This window comes from Osmia bicornis, chromosome 6, assembly GCF_907164935.1.
Source record: "Osmia bicornis bicornis chromosome 6, iOsmBic2.1, whole genome shotgun sequence".
Taxonomy (NCBI): Eukaryota; Metazoa; Arthropoda; class Insecta; order Hymenoptera; family Megachilidae; genus Osmia; species Osmia bicornis.
In genome coordinates, this window is record NC_060221.1 from 3226407 (window position 1) to 3241078 (window position 14672).

The 14672-nt window shown below is 32.2% G+C and overlaps 2 protein-coding genes across 10 annotated transcripts; one reads left to right on the forward strand and one right to left on the reverse strand.

Annotated features, from left to right (window-relative positions):
* Positions 1-456: 456 nt before the first annotated feature.
* LOC114874688 (serine/threonine-protein phosphatase 1 regulatory subunit 10) lies at positions 457-13078 on the forward strand. 9 transcript variants are annotated; one of them, XM_029184206.2, is made up of 10 exons: positions 457-512; positions 627-1663; positions 1841-1906; positions 2533-2717; positions 3062-4935; positions 9665-9891; positions 10016-10166; positions 10251-10568; positions 10651-10810; positions 11036-13078. In XM_029184206.2, exons 3-10 carry the CDS (start codon positions 1904-1906, stop codon positions 11871-11873), a joined length of 3756 nt encoding a protein of 1251 aa, XP_029040039.2. In that variant the 5' UTR covers positions 457-512; positions 627-1663; positions 1841-1903; the 3' UTR covers positions 11874-13078. The 9 variants fall into 9 exon arrangements, with proteins under 9 accessions (XP_029040039.2, XP_029040043.2, XP_029040041.2 ...); XM_029184210.2 differs by having other exon boundaries at positions 2571-2717; XM_029184208.2 differs by having other exon boundaries at positions 627-885.
* Positions 12750-14566, reverse strand: LOC114874690 (calcium load-activated calcium channel). The gene is made up of 4 exons (XM_029184214.2): positions 14368-14566; positions 14196-14273; positions 13786-14105; positions 12750-13692 (listed from the first exon to the last, which is right to left on the reverse strand). Exons 1-4 carry the CDS (start codon positions 14426-14428, stop codon positions 13600-13602), a joined length of 552 nt encoding a protein of 183 aa, XP_029040047.1. The 5' UTR covers positions 14429-14566; the 3' UTR covers positions 12750-13599.
* Between the last annotated feature and the right edge of the window lie 106 nt (positions 14567-14672).

Here is a 14672-nt window from a genome sequence, read left to right on the forward strand (position 1 = left end):
ACTTCGTATTTTCAGAATTATTAAATTATGATTACAATACTTTTTATTATTAATTTTTATATTTCTTTGCTCTAACTGATTCCGTAGTAATTCAAACAGATCTTATAAAATATTACAAAACAAATGCTGAAAACCGTTTCATTACTAGATTACAAAAATCTTTTAGGAACATATACAAAAATATTTTTTTCCTATAAAAACATGTATTATCTACAATATATCATGAATTGTTAATAAACTGTATTTTATAAAGTTGCTGATATGACTAGGAACAATCTTAGTTCATATTGAGTTAGTCAAAAGAATTATTATTACATTACATTTAAATTTTTTTAATGATTAACAAATTGATTATTATTAAATTAAACAGTTATATATTTTATAGATATATATTTGTAATTAACTGTCCATAATGACAGTATAATATGTAATAAAATAAAGTATCATTTGACTCAGATGACGAAAACAAGACACTTCCGACTTGGGCGTAACAGCAGCTTCTACGTAGTTAGGTGAGAATAATTTTATTTAAGTTAAAAGTAAATTTCGGAATTGTTCAACAAGATATCACAAGAAAATCAACATTAAGGTAATAAAAGTAAAATTTAAACAATGTTTGATTACAGATGGCAGCTGAAGAAGAAGATATTTACGGATTTTGGACAATCTTGTAGCGTTTGCCGATGCGTAGCCTATTTTCATCAAAGCGTAGGGCCACGTCGTTCTCGTGTATAGGAAATGTTAAATTTCTTATACACTCCTGTGAACATTTATTTTCCATAAAAAGGATTTAATTGTTAATCAAATGTGAGTGGCTTTTCTGTCGTTCAAAAAAGCCGAAGTTTTTTTTGACAGCGTTTCATTTCGAATAACTAGCAGAATCTGGTACAGTTTTCATTATATTTTTATCACACAGCTATATATATTTCGTATTGGATATAATAAAAATAGACAAAAATTAATATTAAAATATTTGAGGGATAGGCAGCATAGAACTATTAATGCAGTAGTGATGTAACTTCGTTGTATCGTTGGGATTGTCGGGTTTTCACGCTGAAAATTGCATGCAAGGTATCTATTTTATGTTAAAATTGCAAGAGTGATAATCGAATATTATTTGAACGCTATAAAAAGTGTTAGTGATTGCATATGCCTAAGAAAACTACGATTTTGGTAAAAATTTTAATATAAATGGATCATCATGGTGAGCTATAAATAGAAGTTGCTCGGTGATGTCAAGTGAAAGGGTGGGGTCATAACAGTTATTGGCTGACGTTAAAAGGGATTCGAAATGTGATTGGTTGGTTGTGTAACCATTCTGGGTGGGATATGCGCAGAAGTATTGCGCAGGAAGAGATTCGCCAGTTGACCATCCAGTGATCACCGTTAACTGAAGAGCTTACCTCTCACATTGATAGTTTTACTATTTGTAGCTTTTGCATAACTGCAGTATTTGTAGATTTTTCCGATTAGGGAATGCAAAAATAACGAAACAATTAAAATAACAAAGACTGTACAAAAATCCTATCGATTATTATCTCCGTTTTTGTGAGGATAGATTCTTTGTACAGTTAGTTGAATGAAAGGACGATGAGAGTAACGAAGCGTTTCAAGAATTTCACTTTAATGAACAATTATTGGTGAAAATATATTTTAGGCTTAGGTAACGATGTTCTTCAAAATAATTCTTTTATTCGTAGATGTGGATTTTTTGAGTTATTTATAAATCTATACTCTTAAGAATTTTGAACAATATGGCGGTGTCGTGTATACTTAGCCTTGAAGAAATGTGTTGACATTGCACCATTAAACGAACGAATATTTTTGTGTTTCATTACAGATTTGCGTCATGATCCTTTGTTTGTACTTCGATATGCGTTAAATCGTCAAGAATAACATCAAAATGGTAAGTCTAGTTTTTTGTTGCAATCAATTACTTTCCCCTTGCTTGATAAATTTCTTGAAAGAGGGCGCCATGTGCGATGAATTACGATTGATGTGTATGTGATGGAAGGGGAAAGCGGTAGGATCAATAACCTTCGTCTGTATGACCTCCTATTCTATTTCTGGCATTAGCAACTTTCGATATTCGCCGCACGATGTAAATAGATAGTTTAATGAGGGATTATTTAAAAATTAATGTAATTTATTTTGTTAATGCTCCTATTGAGTAATAAAATGGTGAAGGTAAATGATCGTATCGCTTTTCTATTATGTTTGTACGTTCGTTCGACATATTTTCCACTCAAATTGAAATGTTTTAGTGTAATGCATAATATTGTTACATAATGTGAAAGGTTATGAAATAGTATACGTTTTGAAAAGATATTCTTTCTAGCAGATGTTTATTCAGAGGAATAGAAATTGTTGAATATTTAAAAGTCATTTACACAAGTATGATGATACTAAAAGCCTAAATAAATTCATGACATTTCATTAAAAACATTTGAATTTTATTGGATGAATCTTTTATATTGTTACATAATCTTTTGAAACTTCAACATATATGACATTTTACATGTGCTTTTTCAGCCACGTATAGATCCTCTATCTTTATTGAAATGTCTTAGCGTTTTATTGGGGCCAACTGGAGGTATTAAAAGTAAGGAAGAAGTTCATCGATTGACTAATTTAATGACAAAGTTTTCAAAGAAACTAGTTTCAAAATGCATTTACATCCAAATATTAAAAACTACAAATACTGATTTACTTAGCCAGTAAGTATATATGTTCTTTCTAACTTGATATATCAATATTTCCTACATCAAATAGATAATATTTGCTTCAATTGGACAAATATTTATGTAAAAAGTAAAATTCTTTATATTGCATACTGGTATACACAGATGTTCATACCATGTATACCTGTGTAATTTATAATATGTATGCTAGATTAAAAAAAATAGGAACTCCAAACCAATGAACAGTTCGATATATGGATTGTACTCACTGATGAGAGTCCCACAATTTTATTTATTTGAAATATTTGATGTATTCTTTAAAAAAGTGTTACTGCCCAGAACAATTTACAACATGGACAATTTGTTTTCTCTCTGTTTAGATTCATGGGTGCTGGAGGATGGAATCTCATTCACATGTGGCTAACTGATGGTATTCTTGCAAAAAATTGGGCTCTTATTCAAGAACTTCTTGAACTGCTGTTATTATGCCCAGTAGATATTGAAAGATTAAAAAGCAACAATTGCCCGAAACTGATAAAAGGTTTATCAAAAGAAGGCAGTCATCAAGGTGTTAGAGTGTTGGCTAGCCGATTAGTTGAGCAGTGGTTAAAAATAGTGAAAGGAGAAGCTGCACCAAATTCTGTACCAGCACAAATCATGACTATTCCAGTACAAACTCCTGGAACTTTGGGACATAGTTTAGTTTCCCAATCGGCACAGCCACAGCAACAACAGTATTCCATTCATTGTGGTATTCAAGGTTCTGATGGCTCTGAAAATGCAACAGTTCAGGTGCAAGATCTACAATTTATTCCAAATTCTACATCAACTATCGCAGTATCCCATGTTCAGCAACAACAACAATCACAAGAGCAGCAGCATCAGTTACAAGAAAGGTCAACTGTACAATCATTACAGTTGCAAGTTGTTAGTAAACCTCAGCAGGTGCAAATACAACAACAATTATCAACACAGCAATCAAAAAAGCCATCTTTCGTTGTGGTATCTACATCTTCTCAATCTCCAGTTCCTGTGTATAAAATTACAATTCGTGAAGGGAAACAAATTCTTACAAAAGTGGAGACGGATGCTGCAAATATTACTAGTGTTTTAAATGCAAACAGTACAAACGTAGACGTTAACGGAGATATTGTGGATAATACGCTTCCTGTGAAAGAGAACTCCGAGGAGGAAGCAACATCTACAGAACTTAGTGATGGTGTAGTCAGTGGGCAAGATTGTGAAGCGGATGTTGTACGATCTGAAAAATTAGACCAAGTTTCGAGTGAAGTGAAACAAACTGTAGTAGATTCCACGGACAGTCTTGATGTGGATGTTGTTAAAAGTAGGGACAATAAAGACATTAAAGATAATGGTAGTAGTGAAAGTAGTAAGTCTAGTAATAAAGAAAATCGGGACTCTACTAAGAAAGATGACAAAAAGTCTAGTAGTTCTGATAAGAAAAATCATCATAGCTCGTCTTCATCTTCTAAAAGTTCTTCTAAACATACCTCAAGTTCCAGTTCGCATCGTAGTAGTTCCGCATCTTACAAATCCAGTAGTCATCGCTCTAGCTCTAGTAGTAGTAGTTCGAAAAGTTCTAGTTCCAAGGATAAGTCTTCCAAGGACAAGGATAAACATCATTCATCCAATTCATCTAGTAAACATAGTTCTAGTAAAAGTAAATCTGATAAAGAACGAGAGAAAGAAAAACAGAAGAAGGATCAGGCAGAGAAGGACAAAGCAACTTTAGAAAAAGTACAAGGACTGGCGCTGAGTTCAAAGTTGGGGAAAATACCTAAGAAGAAATCGGAAGAAGAAAAATCAGGGGATGCAGCTGTAAGAAAATCGTCGACCGATTCACGGGATAGTTCTAAAGAAAATAAGACTGATTCAAAGAAAATCGTTGCAATGCCAGAAAAAAAGAATATTTCTATTTCTATCGAGAGTAGGAAAAATTCTCAGGATTCTACATCACGACCAAAGACTGTGAAAACATTTAACTCTAAATTCCGATCAACAGGTCTGGAGGAAGAAGTCAAACCTCCTCCACCTAGATCAGCAAAAAAACCAAATCCTATCATTGATAAAAAGGTTATACCACAAAAATTACCTGTTTTAAAGAGGCCATCTCCACTTAGAGACGCTATTCCAACGGCGGATAAACGAGCTAAATTATCATTGGACTCGCCAACAACACCCCCGAGCGAAGAAAAGAAAGGAGGCATCAAATTAATACCACCAAAACCAAAACGTAAGTATTATTCAATATATCAAATATTGTATTTAAAACTTTTCTTTGCAAGTACATGCATATACTTTTTTCTACAAGTTAACTTTACTTCTTTAGGGACAAAGATACATATTATCTCAAATTCTTATCTGATACTGATGTTCCAAGACTAGGTACTTTAAATTTAAAAATTAGCTTTTTTTTTTTTTTCAATTATTGGCGATATTATATAACAGAAAATGTATATACACTTTTGTTAAGCTCAAATAACAACAGTATATAAAGTATAGAAATTATGTGTAACGTGTAATCATAATGTTAATCAAATTTAAACTAATAGACTGTATTATTTTTGCTTTCAAATTATTTCATGTTATACAATGTGAAAAGATTTAATATTTCATATGTATATTGCAGTTTTCCTAATTTTATTTTTATGATTAAATTTTTTTCAGAAATTAAAAATGAAATATGTTTATGTAACTAGTTCAATTCTTCTAAATTCAACTTAAAATAACTAGTCTTTGAATATCAATTTGTTCTATTATACCGTTCTATTACTAACTTCTTAATATTGAGTTTGCAGGTGGTTGGCTCCAGGAGAATCACGAGCAAACTATATATTTATATACTTTGTCTGTTGCGTGAATATTGATATTTCACTTCATTTACTACATTTATATATAGTTTTCTTATTTTATTAATTCAGGATTTCTTTCAGGCATATATATTTTAGTTTATAGTATGTACTAGGACACCCTGTATTACTTTCCTACAAATTATTAGAATATTGTAGAAGGTATAAGAAAACGTATCTATCGACCCACATGGAAGTGGATCGAACGGATCTCTTGTGCTTGCCTCAATAACTAACATCACGTTTAGAAGAACGAAGACAGTAGGATCACCTCCTTCAGCATCGATTTATTTGCTATATTAAGAAGATCTAGCAGGTAATCTTCGATAAAGTATTAATTAAATATCGTACAAAATATTTCAAAGCTAGTGCCACGTGGTAAATTCATAGAATCAAAATACTTTTTAATAAGCGACGCATCAGCATTTAATTGTGCAGTTTCCTCTAAGAATACTTGGATAAAACAAAAAAAAAAAAGGTGTGTTCCTATCGATATACATATATTTTTTTCGGGGTGTGTGTTTTACCGTTCTCCAACAAACGATACATCAATAGAAGTCACCACGGATATTACTAATCTGTCTAGGTAAGGAAACAAACCAACTCTTGTCTGTCCATACTTCTTCCCTTGTACATGTACACCCTATTAAGCATTTAAATAAATTGATCAGAAATCTGGAAATATTTAACTCTTGGGTTTCTGCTATACATCTTGCTCACTGAATGCTTGATAAAGCAAAACACTCAATTCCGTGAGCCCATCCAGATTTCCATCCTCTCGGTGACTAATTGTACAAAATTCAAAGTGCAACTCATGACTCTCAAAATGGTATCATACATTGGAACAATCTGATTGAGATAGTAAAGTTATACTAGATGAGATTAATAGTGTTAAACTTAACTTTCATTTGTTATATATGTTTTTAGTTTATTTATATGAAATCATACCAAAACTAAAATTACAAGGTTTCTGGCTATTTTGATAATCTTTTAACGTTCAATCATTTTATATGTACTACTTAAACATTATGATACCATTTCGAGTGTCCGCTGCACAAGGGAAGCAAAATTATTATGAGAGATACACCAATTTCAATTCTATAATATTATTTAATTCACAGTGAATTCGCCAGAATCAATTGCGTTCATCAGAGAGAATTGAAATTTGCATCGGGCGTTATGGTCCCAAGATATCCTTCTGAACGTGAGAAAGAATGAGAGAGAATGGGAGAGAGGGAGAGAAATGGAGAAAGAGAGAGAATGAGATGGAAAAAGAGCGAGAAAGAGGAGAAGAAAGTAAATTGTATGTATGGACGAATACATGGAGAAGCGAATAGAAAAGCGTGGCACGACGTTTGAAGGAAATTCGTATAAAGAAAGAATGCGGCGGAATATCGTGGAACAAAAGCACTTCCAATAAATGCATGAAAAAATACAACGCTGCATACCGACTCGACGTCTTCCGAACAAGCCGCCCCTTAGGATCAACGGGCCTCTCCTTACGACGTGTAATTCGTCTATTTCCAATGACAACGTCGACATGGCGAAGAAGGTCTTCTTCCTTGCCAGTAATCGCGCATTAACAATCGTGTTGAAAATGTTACTGGAATGGGACAAAGAAAAAGATATAAAAGAAGAGCAGACAGGAAATTTAATGCTTGTGTTCCGTACAAGCGTATTCTGTTATTTATTCCTAGAATTTATTATCAGAATCAAGTTTTACATATCCTTTCAAAAAAGAATTTCATATATAATCCATTGAAACAGGGTTGATCGATGAAAAGACATGTTACTATGTACGAAGCTTTTCTGAATAACAGTTAGTTTTGATTTTATTTGCTCCAAGAGTATTTTCCAATTACTCCAGTATATATATAGTATACCTTTCATCAGCTACTGAAAACATTCATCTTGCAGTTCAATCTTTAATCAAAGAATATTCAAAACAAAATTGCCGCGTTGATATATATCGAAAGCCAATGATTTGAATTTGAATATTACGAAGGAAACTCTTTACTTAAAAATCGTCTATTTGAATTAGACACGACGAAGGAGAGAATAGGCGGGAGTTACGACGGAGTTGCGCAACGGCGCGGCGCGCTTCTTGGGTACTCCGTGGAGTACCGAGGCTGATGTTTTTGCGATGGTCTTTACGTCGGCAATCGCGTATGGGGCCAGACTCTGTTTCTTGTAGCAGTGCATTACGCTACGAATTATATTAACCATTCAACATATTTAGATCCGCGCCATTCGTGGACGATTCTTTCGTCATGCGGTACCTATTTCAATTTGAATTTGAAAAAGATATACTTGAAAGAATGATGTATTAGCTTACTTTATTATTCAAGCTACTATCTATACTTTCATTTATTCGATTCCTTTTTGTTTCTCTTTTTTTCTTGCATATCGAAAACATAGATTTCTAAAAAAAAAAATATGTATGCGTTCTCTAACATTTTATCGTATTACGAAATAGTAATTCAAAATGAAATGTGTTTGTTAACTCATTTTTGTATCGCTGATTTCAAATGAACGAAGATAGTTATATTAAATTTAAATATGTGCGAATTCAAATTTTATTTATGTTATTGTAATTACGTTTACATTGTTATTTATTTTTACGAATGTTTAGTAGTTTATGATTGCATAATTTCTCGAGAAAGACAAAAACAATCTTCCGGTCTTTGTTATTATATTTCTTTAAAATATTGAAGAAGATAGGAAGCTTTATTGAATTATCATTGATGGGTCGATTGCGTAAAATTTAAATAATTATTTGTTCGAACCACGACTGTATATCACTCTTTTCGGGCGACTATTATACAACGAGACGAAATGTTTATTTATCGTTAATAAATTAGTTAAATGTATACGTACGACTTTTGCAAAACGCCTTTGAAACGAAGTAAATGAATCACGAGCGTAATTTTAAAGGTTTATGGAAATAAAATTGGAGCCGTACAATTAAAACCCGTATATTATTCCCCAGTTTACTATTATCACTTTTACCGAATGCGTTTCAAGGATATTTATACGATTATCAGTGTGATTTATTATCAATTCAATATCTTTTTTTTTGCATTTTCTTTAGATATATACACTTAAATTTTATTGCGTATCCAGTTACACTGCGTAATGTCAATTTGTTATAAACAAACCAAATTTGGACGTCAAATTTTCACGTTGTATACAACTGTTCATTATTGTTCGATGCAAAAATTAATCAAATAACGTATCTCGAGAAAATAAAAAAAAAAGATGTTAAGAAAGTTATTGTTTCTGTATGTTATCAAAATATGCATTCACGAAGAGACTGTAAATTTACATAATTAATGCGTAAACAGATTACGCATCGTACAAAATTTTAAAAAATAGATACTTCCACGCTAATCGTGGAAGAAGCGAAACGCTTTTGGTATCAATTGAACAATTGTTGTTTTCGTTTAAAATCATTTTCCATTATATACTTCATTAGTGATCAAAGAAATCATATTCGAATGTAGATTGTAAAAAAAAGGTGAAAATTTACGATGTTTTCTAAATTAATATTTACGTTTATCCTTCGTCACACTTATGAACTTTAAACGATGTTACGCGTTTATCTTAGCTTCCCCTTTTACTTGAAACTTTGAAAAAAGAATACCGATGATCTAGTGGATCGAAAGTAACTGATCCAGATCGAATTTCATTGATTTATTTGCATTACAAATCATTTATTAATATAATCTTCTTTCACGGATGAGTTTACCTATTTAATTCAACATTGTTTCTCTTCGTTAAATCTTGAATTATATCAGAACGCATCTTTGTACTTAAAAAAAATACTTTATCGAAGATTGAATCACGATAATCCTTCGTTTTTCTAACTTTGTTGTAACATGATGTTTCTTGTATTTATTAAAAACAATGATTGTATTTTTGTTACAGATTCCCTGTAGATATCATTCTTATTCGATCATCGCTAAAAATGTTTCTTGTTTTCAGCTCGATGAAGGAGTCGGATCTTAATATCAATATTCACGCAAAATTCTATTTACTTCTGAATGTTTTGCAGATTTTCAGGGTCATTTTGCCGGAATAATAAAACTGATGATTTTTATTATTATTTTTCAGCAATGGTTTTGCAAGAAAGCGATATGTTTATGGATGCTTTGACCGCGTCGACGAAAAGCAAAGAGCCGCGAAAGAGGAAGCGAAGGACATCAATCACGAAGGATGGTCCGTCGGAAGCAAAGAAACAGGAAACTGCCAGTAACGATAATCGTGATGTTACACCTCCACCCACCTCACCACCAAGTGCCGATGAAAAATCACCTGTAGTTGTCAAGCCTAACTTTAAGGTATATGTTAATTATAATCATGGTAATACCAGCAGTATACTTTAAATAGAAAAGAATAATTTTCTGAAAATTATTCGATAATATTGAATTTATATATTTAAAAAACACATCATTTTTATTGCAGTTCTATCAAGACACTTTGGAAACAGATGAAGATAAAGAGCAGAAAGAGAAAGAGAACTCGGACGATGATGTTAAGAAAGAGAAAGAAGAGACTTCCGATGAGAAAGAAAACAGGATATTTAAAACGGATGTTGACGATGATGGAAGTAACAGTAAGTTAATTAATTATTATTAAAAAGTTCTTGCTATTGAATATGTTGTTTTCAATGGTGTATATAAAAATATCTATTGTTCAGCACCAACACCGGACGATGATGCAGAAGAAAAGACCTCCGATTCCCCGGAGGATACGTCTTCCATGTCCGATTCCGCGAAGAAAGATAACTCCGGTTCTTATCCAGAAATACGTTACGTCGATGGTCTAAGAAGCGTTTTGTTGCTTCAAAAACGCAAAGGGCCGAAGAAATCATTGAAATGGAAGACGGATTTGGAATCGGTTCGTTATTTCGAATTGGATGAAACGGAAAGAGTGAACGTAACGAAAACATTCACCGATATGAAACAAATGGAAAAGCAAAATGAGAGGGAAGCATTCCAGATGGCTAGGAAATTAAGTAAGTTATAAGAATCATAATCAAATATTTATTACTCTGAAATATATTTCAAATACTTATGTAAAATTTAATGTTTTTCTAGGTACTGAAGATCTGATGGAAGAGAGAACAAGGTGGAAACCTTTAATTCCGATCGATCTACCTCCTGCCTTAGTAGAGTCCGGAAAAGATAGCAGAGAAAAAGATATTCAGTATGCTCGGGAGAAAGGCATTTTACAAGCGCTGTACTTCAACCGAAGCATGTAAGTATATACTTCAGTTGTGAAATGAAGTACGGTTGCATGCACGGAACACATGAATATTAATTTTGATAGTCGTGTGAAAAATAATATATGCATGCTACATTAAAAATGAGTACTCTAGACCAATGAATAGTCGCAACTTATAGACTGTACTCACTGATGCGGGTACCACAAGATATAATTATATAAAAATGTTTTTCTTTATGTAATATATTTGAATTGCAGGATTCCAGACTCGGCAGCAGAGCCTGATGAAGAACGTCACCATGTATATAGTGAACCCAAAATCATTCCTTTGGACGATCTCACGGGAAACAAGGAAAGTGAAAAAGACTTTACTTCCATGCCGTGGCCAGAACCAAAACCTCAATTGCAACCTCAGACGCCTCCAGTTTCGAGCTTCCACTATTCCTCGTTCCCTCATAATCAACAACCAGTGATGGCACCTATGGGTCCCCAGACCTCGATGGGACCAATTCCTCAAATGTCTCAGCAGATGATGCCACCTTCTCACATGGGTCCATTAGGTCCAGAAATGGGAGGTCCAATGTCCGCTGGAGGAGGAGGTTGGAGAACTGGGGATGGAAAAGTAGTTGTACCAGATGCAATGGGTATGAATCCTATGGGAAACATGCCAAATGCATTTCCACCTGGAATGGAAGGTGGTCCGATGGTACCACCTGGAATGTTGGGACCGCCGCCTATGTACAATCAGCAACAAGAAGGTTATGGTATGATGGGGCCAGAAGACATGGGATTTAATAATATGAATCCAAATAATTTTCAAGGACCACCTGGTCCTTTGTACGGTCCTGGGCCTAACTTTCAGGGTCCTAGGGGCGGTGGCCCGATGCATGGTAGAGGTAGAGGCGTTCCTGGGCCTGGTTGGTACAGAGGTGGTGGAGGACCTCCACCCAGAGGAGGTGGATGGAGAGGAGGCGGTGGATGGAGGGGAAGTGGAAAGCAACCTCCCGTGTGTAGACAATTTTCAAAAAATGGTTACTGCCGGGTTGGTGATAAATGTCAGTATCTTCATCCTGGAGTGAACTGTCCACCGTTTTGAAATCAGTTGAAGTGATCGAAGGATTTATTGGAATTTCCATGGGTAGCATAATATAAGTGTTCGCTTTACTGAAAGTGAACGAATAAGAATGAACAATCGTACGGAAGATATCAAATTGTATTCGACACAAGCTTATATTAGTCGAGGAAATTGATTATAATGTGCAATTTTCTATTATTACGAAGGATCAGGCAAATAATATGACATTTATACCATGTATATTTTCACAAGATTGAACTATATACAAATAACTTTCGATTTCTTTGCATCGTGTAATATGGAAACTGAATATTACAAAAGAATGTCGTGATAAGTTTATTTTTCACGAGTAATACGTGCAGAATTTTAATATCGAAAAACTACTTTGAATCCAAAATGACAATGAAAGGAGAACAATAGGTTCGTCGGCTGCTGGACGGCAAGAGGTTCCTACACGTTACTTTTTATTATAATTTTAGACAGATATTTAAAAAAAGGTCTGCAATAATGTCGGAGATATTTTTTATCTATCTGTTTTTTTATAATATATTAACAATTGGAGTCATGTAGAAGCAAAATCTCGATTAACATGTCTTCCTTTTACGTTCATAATTTACAGAGAGTAGCCACTGCCGAAAAATATGAATGAACTAATTATAATAAAAACTAAAATGTACGGGAATCGTCGTGGATTTTAATCTTATTGGCATGACCAGTGATGATTTCAAAGTGTATGACGCTAATGAGCAGGAAGTGCAAATTCCAATATAAGAAGCATTTGTCTTTCAGATTGCCAGATGGGTGTCTAATCGCTTTCTACTAATGAATATATGTAATTAAAATACTGTTAAAAATGAATTGAGGGTAATATACAACGTAAAATTGTAACACCAAAAGTTCAAATAATGAGTTAAATAACTTTTTATTAAATTAAGATATCTTACATTTAGTCGTGTACGTAGATTGATTGTAAATATTATAATTGTACCATTTTGTATAAAATGTCGCTAGCTCTAATAACAAGAGACTGTTTTAGGCTTAAAATACTATGTAATAATATAAAAGAAGGCAACTTTTTAGTAAAAACGTGTATGTATAATTTGAAATAGTTCAATGCGAAACGATCTAATATTTGTTGAGTACATGTTCATTTATAAATGTGAACTTGTTCTCTATAAAACGAGATCGCAAGCATACTATTGTATTAAATATTTTTTACGAATTAAGGGTAGTGGTTATTTTTTGTATATGATTGATTGTTATGTTTGTATATAACATTGATTGTTGTATAAGAACTGCTTGATGGAATACATGAGTCATACCTATTTTCTAAAATATATTGCATTATTATACTAATTAAAAGACTCCCTTTACAATATATTTAAACATTTTATTATCTTTTCATTAATATTTTTAAATATTTCTGATTATCGTTACATTTTTATGTTTCAATAAAAATCATATTTTTTCACATTCAGAATCATTAACAAATAATTAGTTATCAACAATCCTTTAATGTTTATTAAAACAATGTATTATATACAAATTAAAAAAAGATCAGTATTAAATATATATTTATTGTATGTATGCTAAATATCTTTAAAAAGATAATATATACATTAAGTATATATTATAATATATTAAGCTTCAATTTTAATCTATATGAAAACTTCTCTTTCATTATCAGTCATTCATTAAGTGTAGTAGAATGGCAAATATGTAATTAATTTATAAAATTTTTCTAAATTCATTTAAATTGTTGTGGTGGAGGGCCAAAAATACTTCCACTCTGTTTACTTGCTGTTCTAGATGGAGCAAATCCAAGTAGTTTTTGAATATTCTGTAAATAACAATATCTATTTTAAGCAAAAACATGTCAAATCAAATATTCAATTAAATTAGATGTAAGTGTTAATGAAAAATATGTGTTTACCTGTCTAATGCTCATGGTACACAGTATATAAAGAAAAATAAATGAACACTCTGTATAATCATCACCTGGAAGGTTCCTATGAGATAAACCTTGTATCCAACTAATTGGAACAAAAGGCAACCTTGCCACAACTCTTCCATCAAATATGCTATTAAACATGCTTAAAAGAGCAGTAAATGCAAACCCAATTGCAAACATTGATTTCATTTTTACAAGAGATAAGTCTCTATTATTATTTTTTAATCTTTCTTCCTCTCTTTCAATCTTTTTCTTTTGCTGTTTGTCTAATGAATCCCCGTGCGCTTCTTTCCTCTTTTCCACTGGAATGAATTATATTAAACAATAGTTTTAAATTTATTTAAATTACTAAGCAATTTTATACTTAGTACTACTATGATTTAGAAACTTACATTTTTTACTTTGTTTTTCTACTTCAGATTTTAACTTCTGATATTTTTCTGTTCTATAAACCATTAGCCATGTTAAACCTATAAACAAATTAAATATAAGTGAAAAATGTAATATGGAAATAAGAAAATAACCTCAAACCTAAGAAAACAATAAATAAAAGAACTTTTTTACCTTCTCCTAATAAAGCTGTACAGATACTTATAAATACAATTAAAATAGTATCTGCCCACATATTGACACAGAAAAAGATTTCTTAAATATTGCTTAAATTATTTAGACATGTAACCCAAATATTGCTCTTTTAAATACACCAATTCATGAAGTGATTTTGAATGACTGTGAATTGCTGTGAATGGGTGTGAAATTAATTTTTATTATTTATGTAATAAAGGAAGTATATGTATAAACAAGATATATTTAAGTTTATACTTGAAAGATAAAATAAATTTTGTTTATTTATGTACATACAATACAAA

Excerpts from the sequence above, each read along its gene's own strand:
- LOC114874688 (XM_046286027.1), top strand. The coding sequence starts at position 2,158 with ATGCTCCTATTGAGTAATAAAATGGTGAAG. Across the intron at positions 9,892-10,015 it reads TTGTCAAGCCTAACTTTAAG|TTCTATCAAGACACTTTGGA; the intron begins GTATATGTTAAT and ends TTTTTATTGCAG. Across the intron at positions 10,569-10,650 it reads CCAGATGGCTAGGAAATTAA|GTACTGAAGATCTGATGGAA; the intron begins GTAAGTTATAAG and ends ATGTTTTTCTAG.
- LOC114874690 (XM_029184214.2), bottom strand. The coding sequence starts at position 14,428 with ATGTGGGCAGATACTATTTTAATTGTATTTATAAGTATCTGTACAGCT. Across the intron at positions 14,106-14,195 it reads AGAAAAACAAAGTAAAAAAT|TGGAAAAGAGGAAAGAAGCG; the intron begins GTAAGTTTCTAA and ends AATTCATTCCAG. Across the intron at positions 13,693-13,785 it reads GTACCATGAGCATTAGACAG|AATATTCAAAAACTACTTGG; the intron begins GTAAACACATAT and ends TGTTATTTACAG.